Source organism: Dermacentor albipictus, chromosome 6 (assembly GCF_038994185.2).
Source record: "Dermacentor albipictus isolate Rhodes 1998 colony chromosome 6, USDA_Dalb.pri_finalv2, whole genome shotgun sequence".
Lineage (NCBI taxonomy): Eukaryota > Metazoa > Arthropoda > Arachnida > Ixodida > Ixodidae > Dermacentor > Dermacentor albipictus.
In genome coordinates this window covers 104,480,063-104,494,658 of record NC_091826.1, presented here as the reverse complement: position 1 = coordinate 104,494,658, position 14,596 = coordinate 104,480,063, and the positions used below count along the sequence as shown (strand labels likewise).

The 14,596-nt window shown below is 48.8% G+C and overlaps 1 protein-coding gene across 9 annotated transcripts in view; it reads left to right on the top strand.

The window, feature by feature from the left end:
- The window catches only part of LOC135908656 (salivary peroxidase/catechol oxidase-like), a 131,591-nt gene that overhangs the window by 87,453 nt on the left and 29,542 nt on the right, over positions 1 to 14,596 (top strand). For all 9 annotated transcript variants that reach the window (XM_070541195.1, XM_070541194.1, XM_070541200.1 and 6 more), the window contains 4 exons: positions 2,465 to 2,619; positions 3,821 to 3,977; positions 10,354 to 10,577; positions 12,500 to 12,697. In XM_070541195.1, the coding sequence (XP_070397296.1) occupies positions 2,541 to 2,619; positions 3,821 to 3,977; positions 10,354 to 10,577; positions 12,500 to 12,697 (658 nt within the window). In that variant the 5' untranslated portion in view covers positions 2,465 to 2,540. The remainder of the gene's footprint in view (positions 1 to 2,464; positions 2,620 to 3,820; positions 3,978 to 10,353; positions 10,578 to 12,499; positions 12,698 to 14,596) is intronic.

Below are 14,596 nucleotides of genomic sequence, written 5' to 3'. Positions count from 1 at the left end.
TTGGCCGGAGTCCACCTTTATTCGGGGAATACCTGAAGCGGTAAAGCATTGTTCTAAATACGTACACGGCAAAAAAAAAGGAAAAGATGCACCACGGGATGTTTGTTAGAACAGGCTTGCACAGCAACAAAAACATCAAGAACAAGGTGCTGGCGATGTGGCTCCAATGTAACCAACGGAGCAACCACACCCAGACGCTCCTTAAATATACAACGCTACAAGTTACCAGAACGATTAAGAGAATAGCCACTCATCGGGCAGGACTGCGGGAGTGGGACACTGTGACACTAGTAAGAAGCCTAGTCATAAGCAGAGTCATGTATAGTCTACCGCACCAATGGCTGAACCTCAATGAAGAGAAACAAGCAGAAGCAATCATTCGGAAAGCGTACAAGACGGCACTGAAACTCCCAATCAGTACTGCTACAGAGCAACTGGTTGCCTTGGGGGCGCGCAATAGCTTCCAAGAACATCGGGAAGCTCAGCTCCAGGCACAAGAAGAGACTGTTACAAAACCCAACGCGCCGAGCACTATACTCAAATACTTTGTGTATACCGAACAGCTTAAGACAGTGCCAGCAACAGCTGACGTGCAGGATGAAATCCGCAGGCAACTCAGAGTGGACCGAATACCGAAGAACATGGACCCGAACCTACACGAATGCAGGCACGTGCAGATTACATCCAACGCACGAAGGCCACCAAGAATGACGTAGCGTACGTAGACGCAGCCACCCAAGATCCTAAACGAGGACGCAGAGTGGCCACGTGTCATCAACGCAAACCATCGCCAAATCACAAGTGGCTCAGCAAGCCGAAGAACCGTGACTGAAAGTGAGGAGCTAGCTCTCGCTCTAGCAGCGGCGGGGGACTTCATAATCGGCAAATCTCTAACAATTATGATTGATTCTCAAGACGCCTGTCGGCTTTTCCTGTACGGTAGAATAAGCCACTGCGCACACCGTGTACTCCTCGAGACGAAAGGTGGCGTAACAAACAGCACAACACAACCACAGCCGATCCAACACAAGATACTGCGGGTGCCGGGACACGCAGGAATAGCGGGGAACGAGGAGGCGGACCGGGTAGCTCGAGGGTATGTCCGAGCACCCGAAGAATCCACACTCGAAAGTCTACGGTCTGTTCCAAATGAATACTCGCCTTTATTGGCCCACTACAGGGGAACCTGGACACGATATCCTCCCCCACATAAATCACTCACGAGGCCACTGATCGCAGACAGCTCCAGACAAATGTACCCCCGGCAGATGCGCAGCTAAATGCCCGGTGCGCGGTCAAAAGCCCATCTTGTACCACACCACATGCGAGTGCCAACTCATAACAGCAGTCCCCATAATCATAAATCCATGTGAGGAGCAATGGGAGACACTGCCGGCCAGCGACAGCTGTGAGGACCAAGCGCATTTAGAAAGATGAGAAGCACAACTTCGTGGTTATCTTTAGTTTATTTACCCAACAGTTTCAGTCGGCCTCATAATCAAATCCTGGTTTCGGCGCGTAAAACTCCAGAACAAAATTAAAAATTCAATATGCATAATGCCTTTGGTCCGCCTGCAAGTTAGAGAGAGAGAGAAGCGAAGAGGGAAAGGTAGGGAGCCATTTGTACGAAAGTCATGCTTGTCGTTCCCTGTATTCTTTCTTTTTTTTTGTAACGAGTTGTGCTCACACGCCTGACCTTTGCAGAGAAAATATATAAAATGACCGTGTGTGCTTGCACTCTCGATCTTCATAAAGGCCGCACCCAGTCCGAGAGGTTGAAATGAATGTCTGCTTTTCTACGGGTGCCTGCACTCTTTACTATAGAACTACTGCCTTCCTATATGTAGATGGATGTAAGGGAAACAAGAAGGAAAACAGAGGGGCCCGGTTTTTGTTAGTCACACCAATCATAAGAAGCCAACAAATAATGACGCCAAGCGATGTATAGGGGAAATTATTTCTAGTTTTTAATTGAATTGTAGTAAGTATAAATAAATGGAAATGAAAGTGGAAAATGAAAAAGAACAGCTGGCCGCAGGTGGGATGCGAATCCACTTCTTCGTATTACGCGTACGATGCTCTAACCAGTTGAACTAACGCGGCCCCGTTTTCCCGTACATTTTCTTGCGGCAGCAAAACGAGGCCATAGCTACCAGCAGATCTAGTCTTGCAAGGAAACCTCGTCATTCTGAAAAGTAATGCCAGCTCAGAACGACAGAAAGCTGAGCTAGTTGGTAAGGATTCATTATGCAAAAAAGAGGTGAGGCATGCAGACAGGACGCAAGAGTCGGGAAGTGGAGAAGTACGGCGTTCGTGTTGTCCACTTCCCTGCTCTTGTGTCCTGTCTGCACGCCTCACCTCTCTTTTTTTGCATTATGAATGCCAGCTCAATGTCGTCCTTATGTTGTCCGATGTCGTCCCGATGCTGTCAACTAGAACGAGCGCCCTCCCTCTGTTCCCGCAGGTGGCTACTGCTGCTGCTGGTCGCAGAGGTGGCGGTCGTGCGGTGGGCCGGCACGGACCGCTCCTCGGACGCCCGAATGTTGGGCCAGATGGCGCGAGAGGCGGCCAACAAGATCGACAAGAGGGAAGCCGCCACGCCGCCTCCACGGAACCACGGTACGACGCGGGGACGGTTACAGGCGAACAGGCCGTCTTAACGTCGAAGTGGGATCGCGTTGCTCCTGCGGGCCTCATTCGTGTGACCCGCAACCACGGTTGCTGCTCCGTTTTGCTAACACGGCGAAAGCCGAGAGTGGAGCGCAAGTAGAAGAAGAAACAGGGGTCGCTAATACCGTGTTTCCTCGAACGTAATCCTCCTGCCTTCGTGCGGGAGGCGGCGCGGAGAGGTAGCCGCCGTAGCCACGGTTCATTTAGGACGGCTAACCATGGTGGTGCCGCGGGATCTAGCGAGCGGCCGATAGGCAGAGCGCCAGCGTGTTATAATCTCGCGCCGGCTGCTCGCGAGCCGTCTTTTTTTTTTGCCGGCGCTGGAGGTGATAGTCGCTCTGCCACACATTTTATTATTGTGGTGGTGGAAGTTCTAAGGAAAGCCTTAGATTCGAAAGAAACACAGCCACATTCGGCACTCTAGACTATGCAGAGCCTGAAAAACAAACCGTACAACATCACGTCGTACGTAACAGAAAACTGTGACAAGCCTGAAAAAGCATCTTTCGCTATTATTAACTTCCATTATGGTCACTACTTGCGTTTCCACGTGACTATTTACTTTCTCCCCTCTCAGTGGAGGCAACTTTGGTTGGCCGGAACTGAGGTGCCTCTTTACTGCGTTTAGCATACCCGTTTAAAACTAGGATATCTTTCCCGTGCGTATTAGAGAGACAATAAAAAAATTGCCAGTCGAGCTAGATTGAAAGATTAGGTTTCTGTAATAAAAAATTGGTTATGTTTATCGACAACAAAGCATCCATACCCGAGAAAACGAAGAAAATTGAAAACTGATGCGTCGCCACGCCCTGCAGGAACATGGGAACAGAAGTGCGACGTCAGCACTAGCTGGTCCACATAGACCGGCATGGAGGGAGGTCACGTGGAGATTACGTCAACGCGTCCGTATCGGCGCGGGCCGTTGGAATTGAGCAGCAGCAGCGGTACCTTCGGCGGCTGCCTTCTACGCAACAAAGTCGTGCGCCGACACACAGAAAGCGAGCATGTAGGCTTCTAGACGAATAGCCTATCGATCTAGCTTGACTTGATCTTTCTTTTTTTTTTCCTTTTGGGAGGGGTCCCTTTAACAATGCACGGCCCACTCGTGAAGGAGATTTTCTCAAGAACCTCTGCCCTGAACCCCGCGCAGTTCAAATGAAGGGCGGCTCGTACAAGGGCAAGCACCCGGCGGGCTGTCCGGGCGCACAGCTCCGTCACGTGGCCAGCCGAGGACCGACGGCCAAGTCGCGGCGGAAGGCCCGTGCGGCCAGGCTCTTCGAGGAGACCACCAGGCTGCTCATACCCAGGTGAGCCCGGACCTGTGGCGTAGTAAGCGAACCGAATAGCGCGTAACCGACATAATAGCTTTCCTTTTTGTGGCGTTCAACATAAACATGTGGCGGATAACGGAAAGGAAGTACTCCGCGACTTGGTTTATTCGTAATGTAAGCCACATGTAGTAGCGCAAAGAAACACATAGAAGAGGACGGGAGTGGCCCGGGGTGTCCTGCCCTCTTCTTCGTCCGCGTTACTTCGCGCTTGTGTGGCTTCAACACGTACCAACCAATTCACCCGAGCAGAAGTTTTACAGTGTTTGATTACGTGCATCAAAGTATAAGCGAGCGCGAAAGATATGCGTCTCTTTACGGCACTATCAGAAGGGATATCTATGGCTTGAAGTAATCATGCATTTGCATGGCCGTGAACAGCGCATGAGCGATTCTCATCGCGCGAGCATACAGCGCGATAACGTGGAACGTAAATCAGTCGAAAGGAGATGCGCGTGATACAGACTCACGTAGAGAGTGATGCATGGCGCGCCATGTGACACTACACAGTTATGTTGTGCTACACTACTGTTTTTGCGCTACAGTGGAGTTCGTGACTGGAAGATCGGACTTTCGACTTGCAGAACGGAATTGGCTCGAATGTAGGGCAGGATATCCGGAGCAAATGTTTCTAGAGCCAACAGTCTTTGAAGAAGTGACGCGCTGCCCCAGCGATCCTCTGCGCTGCTTTTTGTAGCTTCCAAATTCGTCTCCGACCATCAAAGTACCATTATGTTCGACATCGTACATGCAGGACATTGGCGTCGAGGTGCAAAGGCAAAATCCACAAAAGCCTTGACTGAGACATCCACACCATTTCCAAACACAAAGGCAGCTTGTGGAAAATATTTTATTCACAGAAACATCTTAATAAAATGAATTCTGCGTCCATCACCTAATATATGCACCCATATGATGGTGTCCTTTTTTTTAGCTGCATTAAATATTTCTAAACACTGACTCTGACACATAGCACATTTCTAATCATTGTTCTAAATTACTCGATGAGGCGGCCATTACTTCTACAAGAAATCAAAATGCATCATTAAATCGTTGTCATAAATGCGCTAATTAACTTTTTAATGAATTAGTTCACGGCTGATATTTTAATATTCTAATTGCATAGCTAGTCAGTATACAAGGTTTATTCACTTCGAACAAATTCCGAGCATGGCGCCGGTTTCGAGGTACGCGCCGTCAAACTTGCGGTAAAAATCCACTCTTGTTCAACTTACTTTTTTGAAGAAAACGCACAATTTTTCATCCATTGAAGCACAAATGTAAACTCGAACGCCAACGCATTTAGTCGGACACATTGAAAACTTTCTATAAACAGGTGTAGTCTTGAGAAGTCCTTCTAAGTGGATATGCCTCGCATACTCACTAGCTACAATTAATAGATTAAAATATGTGCCGTAAAATAATTAGTTAACAAGCTAATTCGCGTAATTATGCCAATTATTCAATGAAATGTTTTTATTTCTCGTTGAAGTAAGAGCCGCCTCATCGAGTAATTGAGATCGTCGGTTAGAATTGTGCTATCTGCAACAGGCAATTTCTAAAATTTGGTACAGCTAAAAAGACACCATGTATGCAGGTATATCAACAATATAAAGCAGCTATGGCAAAGAACTACGACACGGCTGTGGACGGCACGATGGACGCGTACAAGAAGACGCAGCAGCGTAGGCTTAGCCAGTCACACCAGGAACAGCGTCTAGCCCGAGCCCCACTTCACTAGCATTGGCAATCCGGCTGCGGCGCTCTGCGCGGCGCACTTCTTCCTTACACAGCTAACAAAAAACATACGTATTTGCTTGTACAGGAAACAAACACTGAAACGTCGTGAATGAACATTAGATATCTGCCTGAAAGAACTCTACATTTCGAGCTGGAGCAATAACTAAAAACAACTGCGAAGCACGCAATTAGTTAAGGGGAAGAAAATCGTCAATCAACGTACATCACGCACACCATACGATGGTCGTAGAAGCAAACATTTTGTCAAACGTGTGGAACAGCCTTTGGCTAGCCTTATGAATTTTTTTATACGTGCCCATGATTCGTTTACTTATTTCCCACAGCATTTGGTTTCGTCTCCGTTAAAAAAAATGTACGTGGGCTAACCCCACCCGCAATGTCTTCGGTTCACGCTACTGCTCATACCGTCAGTCATCGCCGTCATCTGCCTGTTTTCATGTTCTTTTATTCCATCGGAATCGAATAGCCACTATTCGTAAGTGCTAATATCTTTCGGGCACTTTTCAAATATTTGAAAATCTGAACTGCGCCCAATTAAACACAAAATTGGAGCAGAAGTACGGCAAATTTTCGCCCCCGCAGTCATAGTATAGACATAAAACATGAGAACTTGCGTAGTGGAACAGGCTGCGTCGCTTGAGTAGCCATACTTTGCAGACTGCACAGCGCTCATTCGCAATCTCTGAAGAGTTCTGTACTTGCAAAGAAGCTACTTGTTGCTCCTAATGCTCCATTTGTGCTTTTAGAAAATAACGCGCTTCATACTGTACTACGTAATGAGAGAAACTTGCTGCTTGCTACATACAGTGTGAATTGATTTATGTTGTTCATCCAGTGCAGCCACGCGATGGTAATCAGTATGTCTCCTTGACCATGAAAAAACACAAACTTGTGTTTACTCTAGTGCGCGCTTACCTTTCTCAATTAAGTCGTTTCGACAGACAGAGACTTAGTAACATTTTATATACGACTACTGGTCCGTGGATTGTTGTTGGGGACTTTAACGCGCATCATTCACTTCGGGGAAGTATCAAGGAAGGAATCTCGTTTCCTTTGCTTGTGACTATGAACTTTGCTGCCTAAACGATGGCAGTCCCGCGTTTCTGCACGGCGGGACGTATAGCAGTTGTTTAGACTTAGCTTCTGCATCGTGATGTCTCACTGGCAGCATCCATTGCCTAGTGAAAAATTCATATGACTCATAACCCCCATATCCAATAATCCTATATGTAACATATACGATCCCATACAAAAACCTGTTTTTCCCATATGTAATACGATGTTGTTGGATATAGGAGTTATGGGAAATACGCGGATTTTTCGGTAGGATTGGCTCGCAGATATAGAAACCCATGAAACGGATCACATTCCTACCTACCTGAAGGTAAAGGGCCTAGGCCAAATCGGCTTCATCAAATCTTCAACTAACAATAGATTTGCCCGTGTTTAAATCGCTTATGGAGGACGCATGCCACGAATGCTTTTCCTCCACATTGAAAATTCAGATCTCCAAGGCCATGCAAGATGCTATGCGTTCATTTCGGCCATCGGAGAAATACACGGATTTCAATGCGGAAATACAGCACCTCCGTGCGATCCGCCGGCAAGCGGAGCGACGATAGAGAGGGACTAAATCAGTTTACGACCTTAAAGACGCCAGACGCATTTTTAAAAATTCAGCGTTGCATTGCTGTGCTGCAAAATCAACGCTGGAAATATTTTTGTGATACTCTCGATTCGCGTAAACTTCTGTCGGTTGTCTGGAGAACAGTCCGTGGACTTCGAACAGGTCCTCAACAGCGCCGTCCATATAAATATCTAGCTCTTCAACAACGACGTCGAGAAGTCGAAGTGGCAGAGGATTACCTGCGCAAGGATCACGGGCAAGACGTTGCAGCCATGCACACCTATTCCTATTGTCGCTCCTGGCCACAGAGACCCAACAGCCCCACGTGCGACACATGCAGCAGCGATGAGAGGCTCGCACACATTATCTGTGTCTGCCTGCGCGATAGTGCCGACAGGCAAGTGATGTGCAGAGTGACTAACCAATTGGATGATCGTCCAGTATCAGATCTGAAAGCTCTAGGCCAGTGCTCTCAAAGGACATCCGCGCAGAAGGCCATATTCGCGTTACTAATATTCCTGCGGTTTACAGGCCTTCACGATAGACTTTAAAAACGACGCTCCCTACTGCTCTATATATATATAGTGTACGCGGTTTGTTTGTGCGCGGCCCTGTTTCTGTCTCCCCCTCCTCCTCCTCCCTCTCTTTCTCTTTTTATCCCCCATAACTAATCCTTCCCCCGTGCCGGGAAGCCAAACGGAACTACGTCTGGTTAACTGCCCTGCCTTTCGATACAAGCCTTTTATCTTTCTATCGTTTACTCGCTGACCTTAAAAATATTAACATCGTTTTATATAACGATGCTCACATAATGATGTTCACGGTGGTTCAATAACGCTCTTTCGTGTCCTGAAACTTTTTGTCCGCACTTGCTGGCGTCTAAAATTTGCGTAATATTCAAGATCTATTGATATTCAATTCGATTCACTTCTGGAACTATTCGGTTTGTATTCGATTCGGTCTCAAAAATCACTATTTGCACACCCCTACTGCTAACATTGCGCCTGACATTTTTCGTCGCCCCGCATCACTTCTTGCGCCGTCCTGAACATTCGCTCAAGCTTCTTTCTTAACCTCCAAATTCCTGCCCAACGTGCTGGCAGTGGTACCATCCACCTGCTGCTAAATTGCATAATCGTCACCTCCGTTCAGCACGCACGCATGCATCGCATCGCGCATGTCGTTGCTAACGTTCTCGGTTACACAACAGAGAAAGAGACAAAAGCAAAGAGAGGCAGGTTAACCTGACTGTACATCTCCGGTTGGCTGCCCGTTCCGGGGAAGGGGGTGCGAGAGATAAGATAAAAAGAAAAAGATAAAAAGAAAAAGATAAAAAAGGGCAAGACAAAGCTATCTTTGTGGTCCGCTGTAAAGGCACTCCTTCGTTAAGTAATACCGAACTGTATGACAAGTTGAGAATGTGCGCTGTGTGAAGTTGAATGCATTAGTGGAACGTCGACAGCCGGTAGGACTGTGTGGTGCCTTCGCACGCTCCGTTTCCCGAACGGATTAGTAGACAGTTTTACTTGGGCGTCCGCAGCAGCTCTGCGTACGTAGGAAACTCGAGGAGGCGACAGTGCGCATGCGCAGTACGCAGGAGCACGCACTGTATTTTGCGTGCGCCCGCAGCTTCGTAGCTGCGTAGCGTCCGCTCCAAACTGTGCGGCCTTTGCGGGACGTTCTCGCGTGTTCTCGCGTGTCCACGAGAACGCATTTTTCTATATCGCTCCGGCCGAAGCTATGACTCCGGCTTGTGGTTTTACTTCGTGGCGGCTACACAGATACACAGATATTAGGTACACAGTTTCAGAAGCTTGCATATGGTGGCGCTGAGTAGCACACTGCCGGCCCCTGCGCGTGCACGTCAGCCATCCCCTTCTCAACTTTTGCGTCCGGCCAACTGTTGCCTTTTCGTGCACGCGCGCTTCGCTACGTACGCATGAGCTCGTGCGCTGCTTACGTAAGTGGTTGCGGACGCCCAACTAAAACCGTCTAGTATTTCGATCGCGCAAGTTGTCTATAAAACCAACAAACTCGCTGAAGCACGCTTCTCCTCATAATTATTCTTGTTGCAGTGAAGCCAACGTTGGGAACGCCAACTTTATTTTATTTATTTTAACGATTGACGCACTCACGCACGCACAAGGATAAATTCCGAAGCACGCCATAGGCTGCACAGGCTGCCGCCTGTGCAGCAAACACTTAACCACGGCGAACAGCTTAAATTTGTGCTAGTTCGTACAGACTGATCATTCGACTGTCCGATTCCTTCTGATTGGCGCCCACCTCATCACGTTCAACTTACCTACGCCTTATGTCATCATCATCATTATCATTATTATTATCATTCTTTTTCGTTTCCTTTTTTCCCTTATCCCCCGGGGCGCACCAGCTCAGGTTGACTTCTCTGCTTTTCTAAAAATAAGTATTCTGTCTTGAAGAAAAATATGCACCAGCAGAAAAGAATGCCATGGACAAAAGAAAATAAGACACGCGACACACGGACATTTATAAACGGTAAAGACTTGCTGACGCGCAAAACTTCAGAAGACATGCTCATTAACTAGAGCAGACAATCATGTATCAGTATTCCATCAATCCTGCTAACAGAAAAATTTTAAAAAGACAGTCCGTCGGCCTAAGAAACGGACTGTTAGCGTGACAGGAGAAAAAGAAAAGGCACTGCGGTGGCTTTCCAAAAGCAATATTAAACATTCGGTTGTTAGTGCAGCGGCGTGTCGTCTCTAACCCATGTCAATGTTCCCAGCTGTAATTTGTTGCGTACATCTAACGAACTAAGGCAAACGCTCTCTCTCTCTCTCTCTCTCTCTCTCTCTCTCTCTCTCTCTCTCTCTCTCTCTCTCTCTCTCTCTCCGTTTGTCTCTGGTCTCGTCTTCTTTTTAAAGCGTTGTTTTCCGCAGCGAGGAAATACTGAAATGCGTGTTCGCCTCTTCGTCGCTCTCCCAGGGTCCCGGGTGGCCTGAACGGTCTGCAGTCGCTGCAGCCGCTGGTCAGCGGCGACACCCTGCTGCTGGCTGCGCAGCGGGACTGCACCGCGGACTTGGTAGGGCCCTGCGACCCGACCTCGCCGTACCGTCGCTCGGACGGCGCCTGCAACAACCTGGCCAACCCGCGCTGGGGCATGGCCGGAACGTGCATGGCCCGCCTGCTGACGCCCGCCTACAACGACGGTACGTGCGGCGAAAGTGCGCCGCAGTCATGAACCCACGACGGATGTACAGGCGGGACAGTTAAGGTGCCAGGCGTCTCAAAACGCTTGGCGCCTTTCAAAGCGATAGCTTTCTTTGGCTGTTTCCCACATTTTGATAGCCTATGTCAGTTTCTGGCCTTGAGGTCCCTTAAAGTTTGTTTGTATGTATGTATGTATGTATGTATGTATGTATGTATGTATGTATGTATGTATGTATGTATGTATGTATGTATGTATGTGTGTGTTTGCGTGTGTGTGTGCGTGCGTGTGTGTGTGTGTGTGTGTGCGTTCGTGCGTGTGTGTGTGTGTGTGTGTGTGTGTGTGTGTGTGTGTGTGTGTACGTACGTACGTACGTACGTGTCGAAGTCGCCCTCAAGGTCACATAAAATGCTACTCTGTCTGGAGTTATGCGAAGGTGATGGCCGCTGTGCGAAATCTAACGTCGCGCTTCGATCTCGAACCTTTCCTAATCTAGAAAGCTGCTCCCACGCTCAAGCAGAACGATAAAGGTCTTTCTGCCGTTTACGCACGGTGCCTGCGCCATCTGTTAAAGATTCGTTACCCATCTTGTATCGCTTAAAAGGTCCCCTAAGAGAGCCTGAACATCGCTGTTTTCTCTTAAATTGGTCGGCGACGTCTTGTCCTTTGTGACAGTGACTTACCCGGACTGTACGAGATTTCCTCTGACTGCATGGTTTCTTAGGAGAAAGCTTCTGAATACCAGACGCTCACAAGATGATAAATTACAACGAAGGCTTGCAAGTTTGTCTTGCGTTACTACCCATGCGTGTTAGACGTCCTATCACGGGGAATTTGTTCCAATAAGGTCGAAAGAAACGCTGTTGTTGTGTCGAAGGTGTTTTTTCCGCAATACGCTCCCGCACAAGAAAAAAGGTGCAGCGAAGACTGTATGTTAACTCAAGCGCTCCATTGTTTGTATTCAACGCTTTTTGTGCCTTCTCTACGTCGTACATCGCGCCATTGAGCTTTTACTCAAAATCAAGAAGGGGACCGACAGACGAAGTTGCATACTGTGGTATAAAGGTTACAAACAGAAATCAGGTGCCTGCCCTACATTTTGATAGGTGGACCTATCCCTGTCAGAGGCGGCCTTGCTATCCTCTGCAGGTTAGCTTTAACGGTTTAGCAGGGTTAATAGGGTGACTAACCCGTTAAAACTAACCTGCCGAGGGTGACAAGGCCGCCTTTGACAAAGATAGGCCCACCTCTCGAAACGTAGGCCAGGATTTATGAAGCCCCTTAATCTTGTTTCTAACTTTTACACCATTGAGCTGTAAAAGTATTGCATACGGATTCAACGCTTGCTTCTGTGCACGTTATTTGCAAGCTACGAAAGCATTGTCTGGATCAGCCTGACACCCGTTCAGCAGTCATCGAAACTTATAACAACGCACAAGCAAATTGTTGAGAGCGTTATCTCTGCGCACTGCTTACCTAACTCTGCTGCCTGGAACGGTGAACTGCATGCTTCCCCATTTCCGTTTCTCATGGACGGCATCTCAATGAACTTGACGAGAAGAAAACGGACGGGCGTAAACCGCAAAACGAGCGGACGCCTTTCGAAGCTTTTCCTGATGGCAGCTAACGCAGAGACAAGTGTGTCAAAAGTAGCGCGCCTGTTCTCTTGAACACTTTGGATTCGTTCTACAAGAGGATAACGACAGAAAAAAATGAACAAACGGGAACTTACACTCTTTGGCTGAAAACTTCGAACTACCCGAAAGCACGGTGGGGCAGGCAGTTAGGTTAGACGAGGTTAGACAAGGCAAGGCTAGGTTAGGCTCGGCTAGGTCAAGCTAGGTTGGGTTTCCGATTCCGATCTCTCCGCCGATGCTTCCAGCGTGGTCACGCCTATAGTCCAGCGCCCTTCTCCTCCCGCAGGCGTGAGCAGCCCGCGGCTGGCCAAGAGCGGCCAGGAGCTGCCCAACGCGCGGCTCATCTCGTCGCTGGTGCACCCGGACCGGCGCCTGCCCAGCCCGCACTTCTCGCACATGCTCATGCAGATCGGCCAGTTCATCGACCACGACCTGGCGCTGGCGCCCCTGGAGGCGGACCCCGGCGAGATTCGTAACCTGGGAAGTACGTATACTGCGCGCACATGCAGAGACTTCGTAAACGCTGGGCGAACAGCACGTAGGGAAGCGTCGTCTCGGAGCCAACGTTTCGATCGAGCCCAAGAATCGCTTTCGTCGAGTCACCCTGTCGAAACGTTCACTTTGGGCTGAGGCTTTCCGTGATCGCGCGAACAGTGGATCGGTCTGTTCGCTAAGCAAACAAATTGGCAGGTCGATCAACTTGCCATGGAGTCCGATCCGTTCACCTTTTTCTCTACAACAGTCGTAACAAAAAAGTTAGCTTTGATGTCATCTAACTCAAACGCGACAAGTAAGTTCAAAACGTCAAAAGCAAATCATGCGTGACAAAAGTAAAACGAAATTTCTGCACAGAACCTCCGGGATTGTTACTGTGTTGTCGTGCATCTTCACGTTTACGCGTTTTAAGTATATATCAATGAAACAAAGGCTGGCATTTGGCCAAATGACAACCATAAAAAGCCAAATAAGGACGCTGGGACCTACGAAAACAATGAAAAACATTTAACTTCCTTTTCTTTAATTAATGTGCAGAGAAATGTTTGGAGAGCGTTATACTAAAAAAAATGAATATCGATCATAAGGGCCGACTGGGCCCTCTTGGAGCGGAACCCACACCTACCGCACGCCGCGTTTCCGTGAACCATGCTTCGTTCCAATGCTCCCTTCGTGGATACCAAGAGAGCTAGCGCGAAGCCCCATGCGCAAGCCGTATGCTGACCTGACGTGGAGAACGAGCCCAACAAAAGCCGACTCGCGCGCTCGAAGTTGTGTGGAGCGAAGCGCACGTTAGTCAACTGTCGTGGAGCAGTGACTATTCCTTTTCTTGCGCATACCTGTGCACTAGGCTCTACAATGTTTGCCTTAATAGCGAAAGGAAGGTGATGACCTAGGAGAAAGCGACAGGATCGTGCTTCTTCTGGCGTTCGCTCTCACGTTTCCGTCCCTTTTTTGCGCTATTACGGCAAACAGGCGTACGTATCAAAACTTGACCAAATCTCAGTTCGTGTACGCTCTAGCAAAAGTTGTTGCTAGGCCGTCACCTGACAAAAGTTGCCGCTCCTCTCTCGGCGCCTTGAGCGCGAAATAGAAAAAAATGCCAGTTTGCGCAGTACCGTTCTGGTTAATCTACGTTCCGTTGTCTTACGCAACAAGGGTGAAAACTCCAGCTCTGACGGCCAAGAAAATGCTGCTGCGGGACTCCGGTCGTAACAACACCGGTCGGCGACGAGCCAATCGCAACGTCAGACTGAAAATATTGGCCGGAGATGGGCCTCACAGTGGCTATCGGCTTTCTTTTAACTAAGGGAACTTCTTCTCCCGTATTTTCTTATCTCGCTCTCTGTGCCGAGGACTCGCGCATCTCAACCAACCCTTCCTACCGGTCTATCGCGTTCTGGTGCCTGGAAACGCGGGAATCAGTTTCTACGCGGCTTGGACTCCTTCAAAAAAAAAAAAAACGCGTCGTTGCTCGAGGTACGATATCAGCGCGAAAAACGCAACCCTAAGCAGACGGCATTCCGAACACCCGCCGCTTTGTTCTCCGCGCGCGTATTCAGCGGCAAAGCCGAACGTGCAGGCTGCTCTGCTGGCAGATGTACGGACAAGCACAGCCGCGGCCATTACGCGGGCGTGCGAGATAATCCGACGAGCTTTACTCACACGAAGAATGCCTGGCGTTCTCGGACGTGAGCGTTCCGCGGGCAACCAGCCACTTTGAGAAACAAAACCGAGAACGGGCAACGCACAGACGGCCCCAGCCGAGCCTTAATTTAATCGAGCGATACGGCGCGTTTCACAGCCGCGTCTTCTCCCTTTCCTTGGTTTTTCCTCTCTGACCCTCGACGTGAGGGGAAAGAGGAGACGCAGTTGGGGGAGGGGCGCA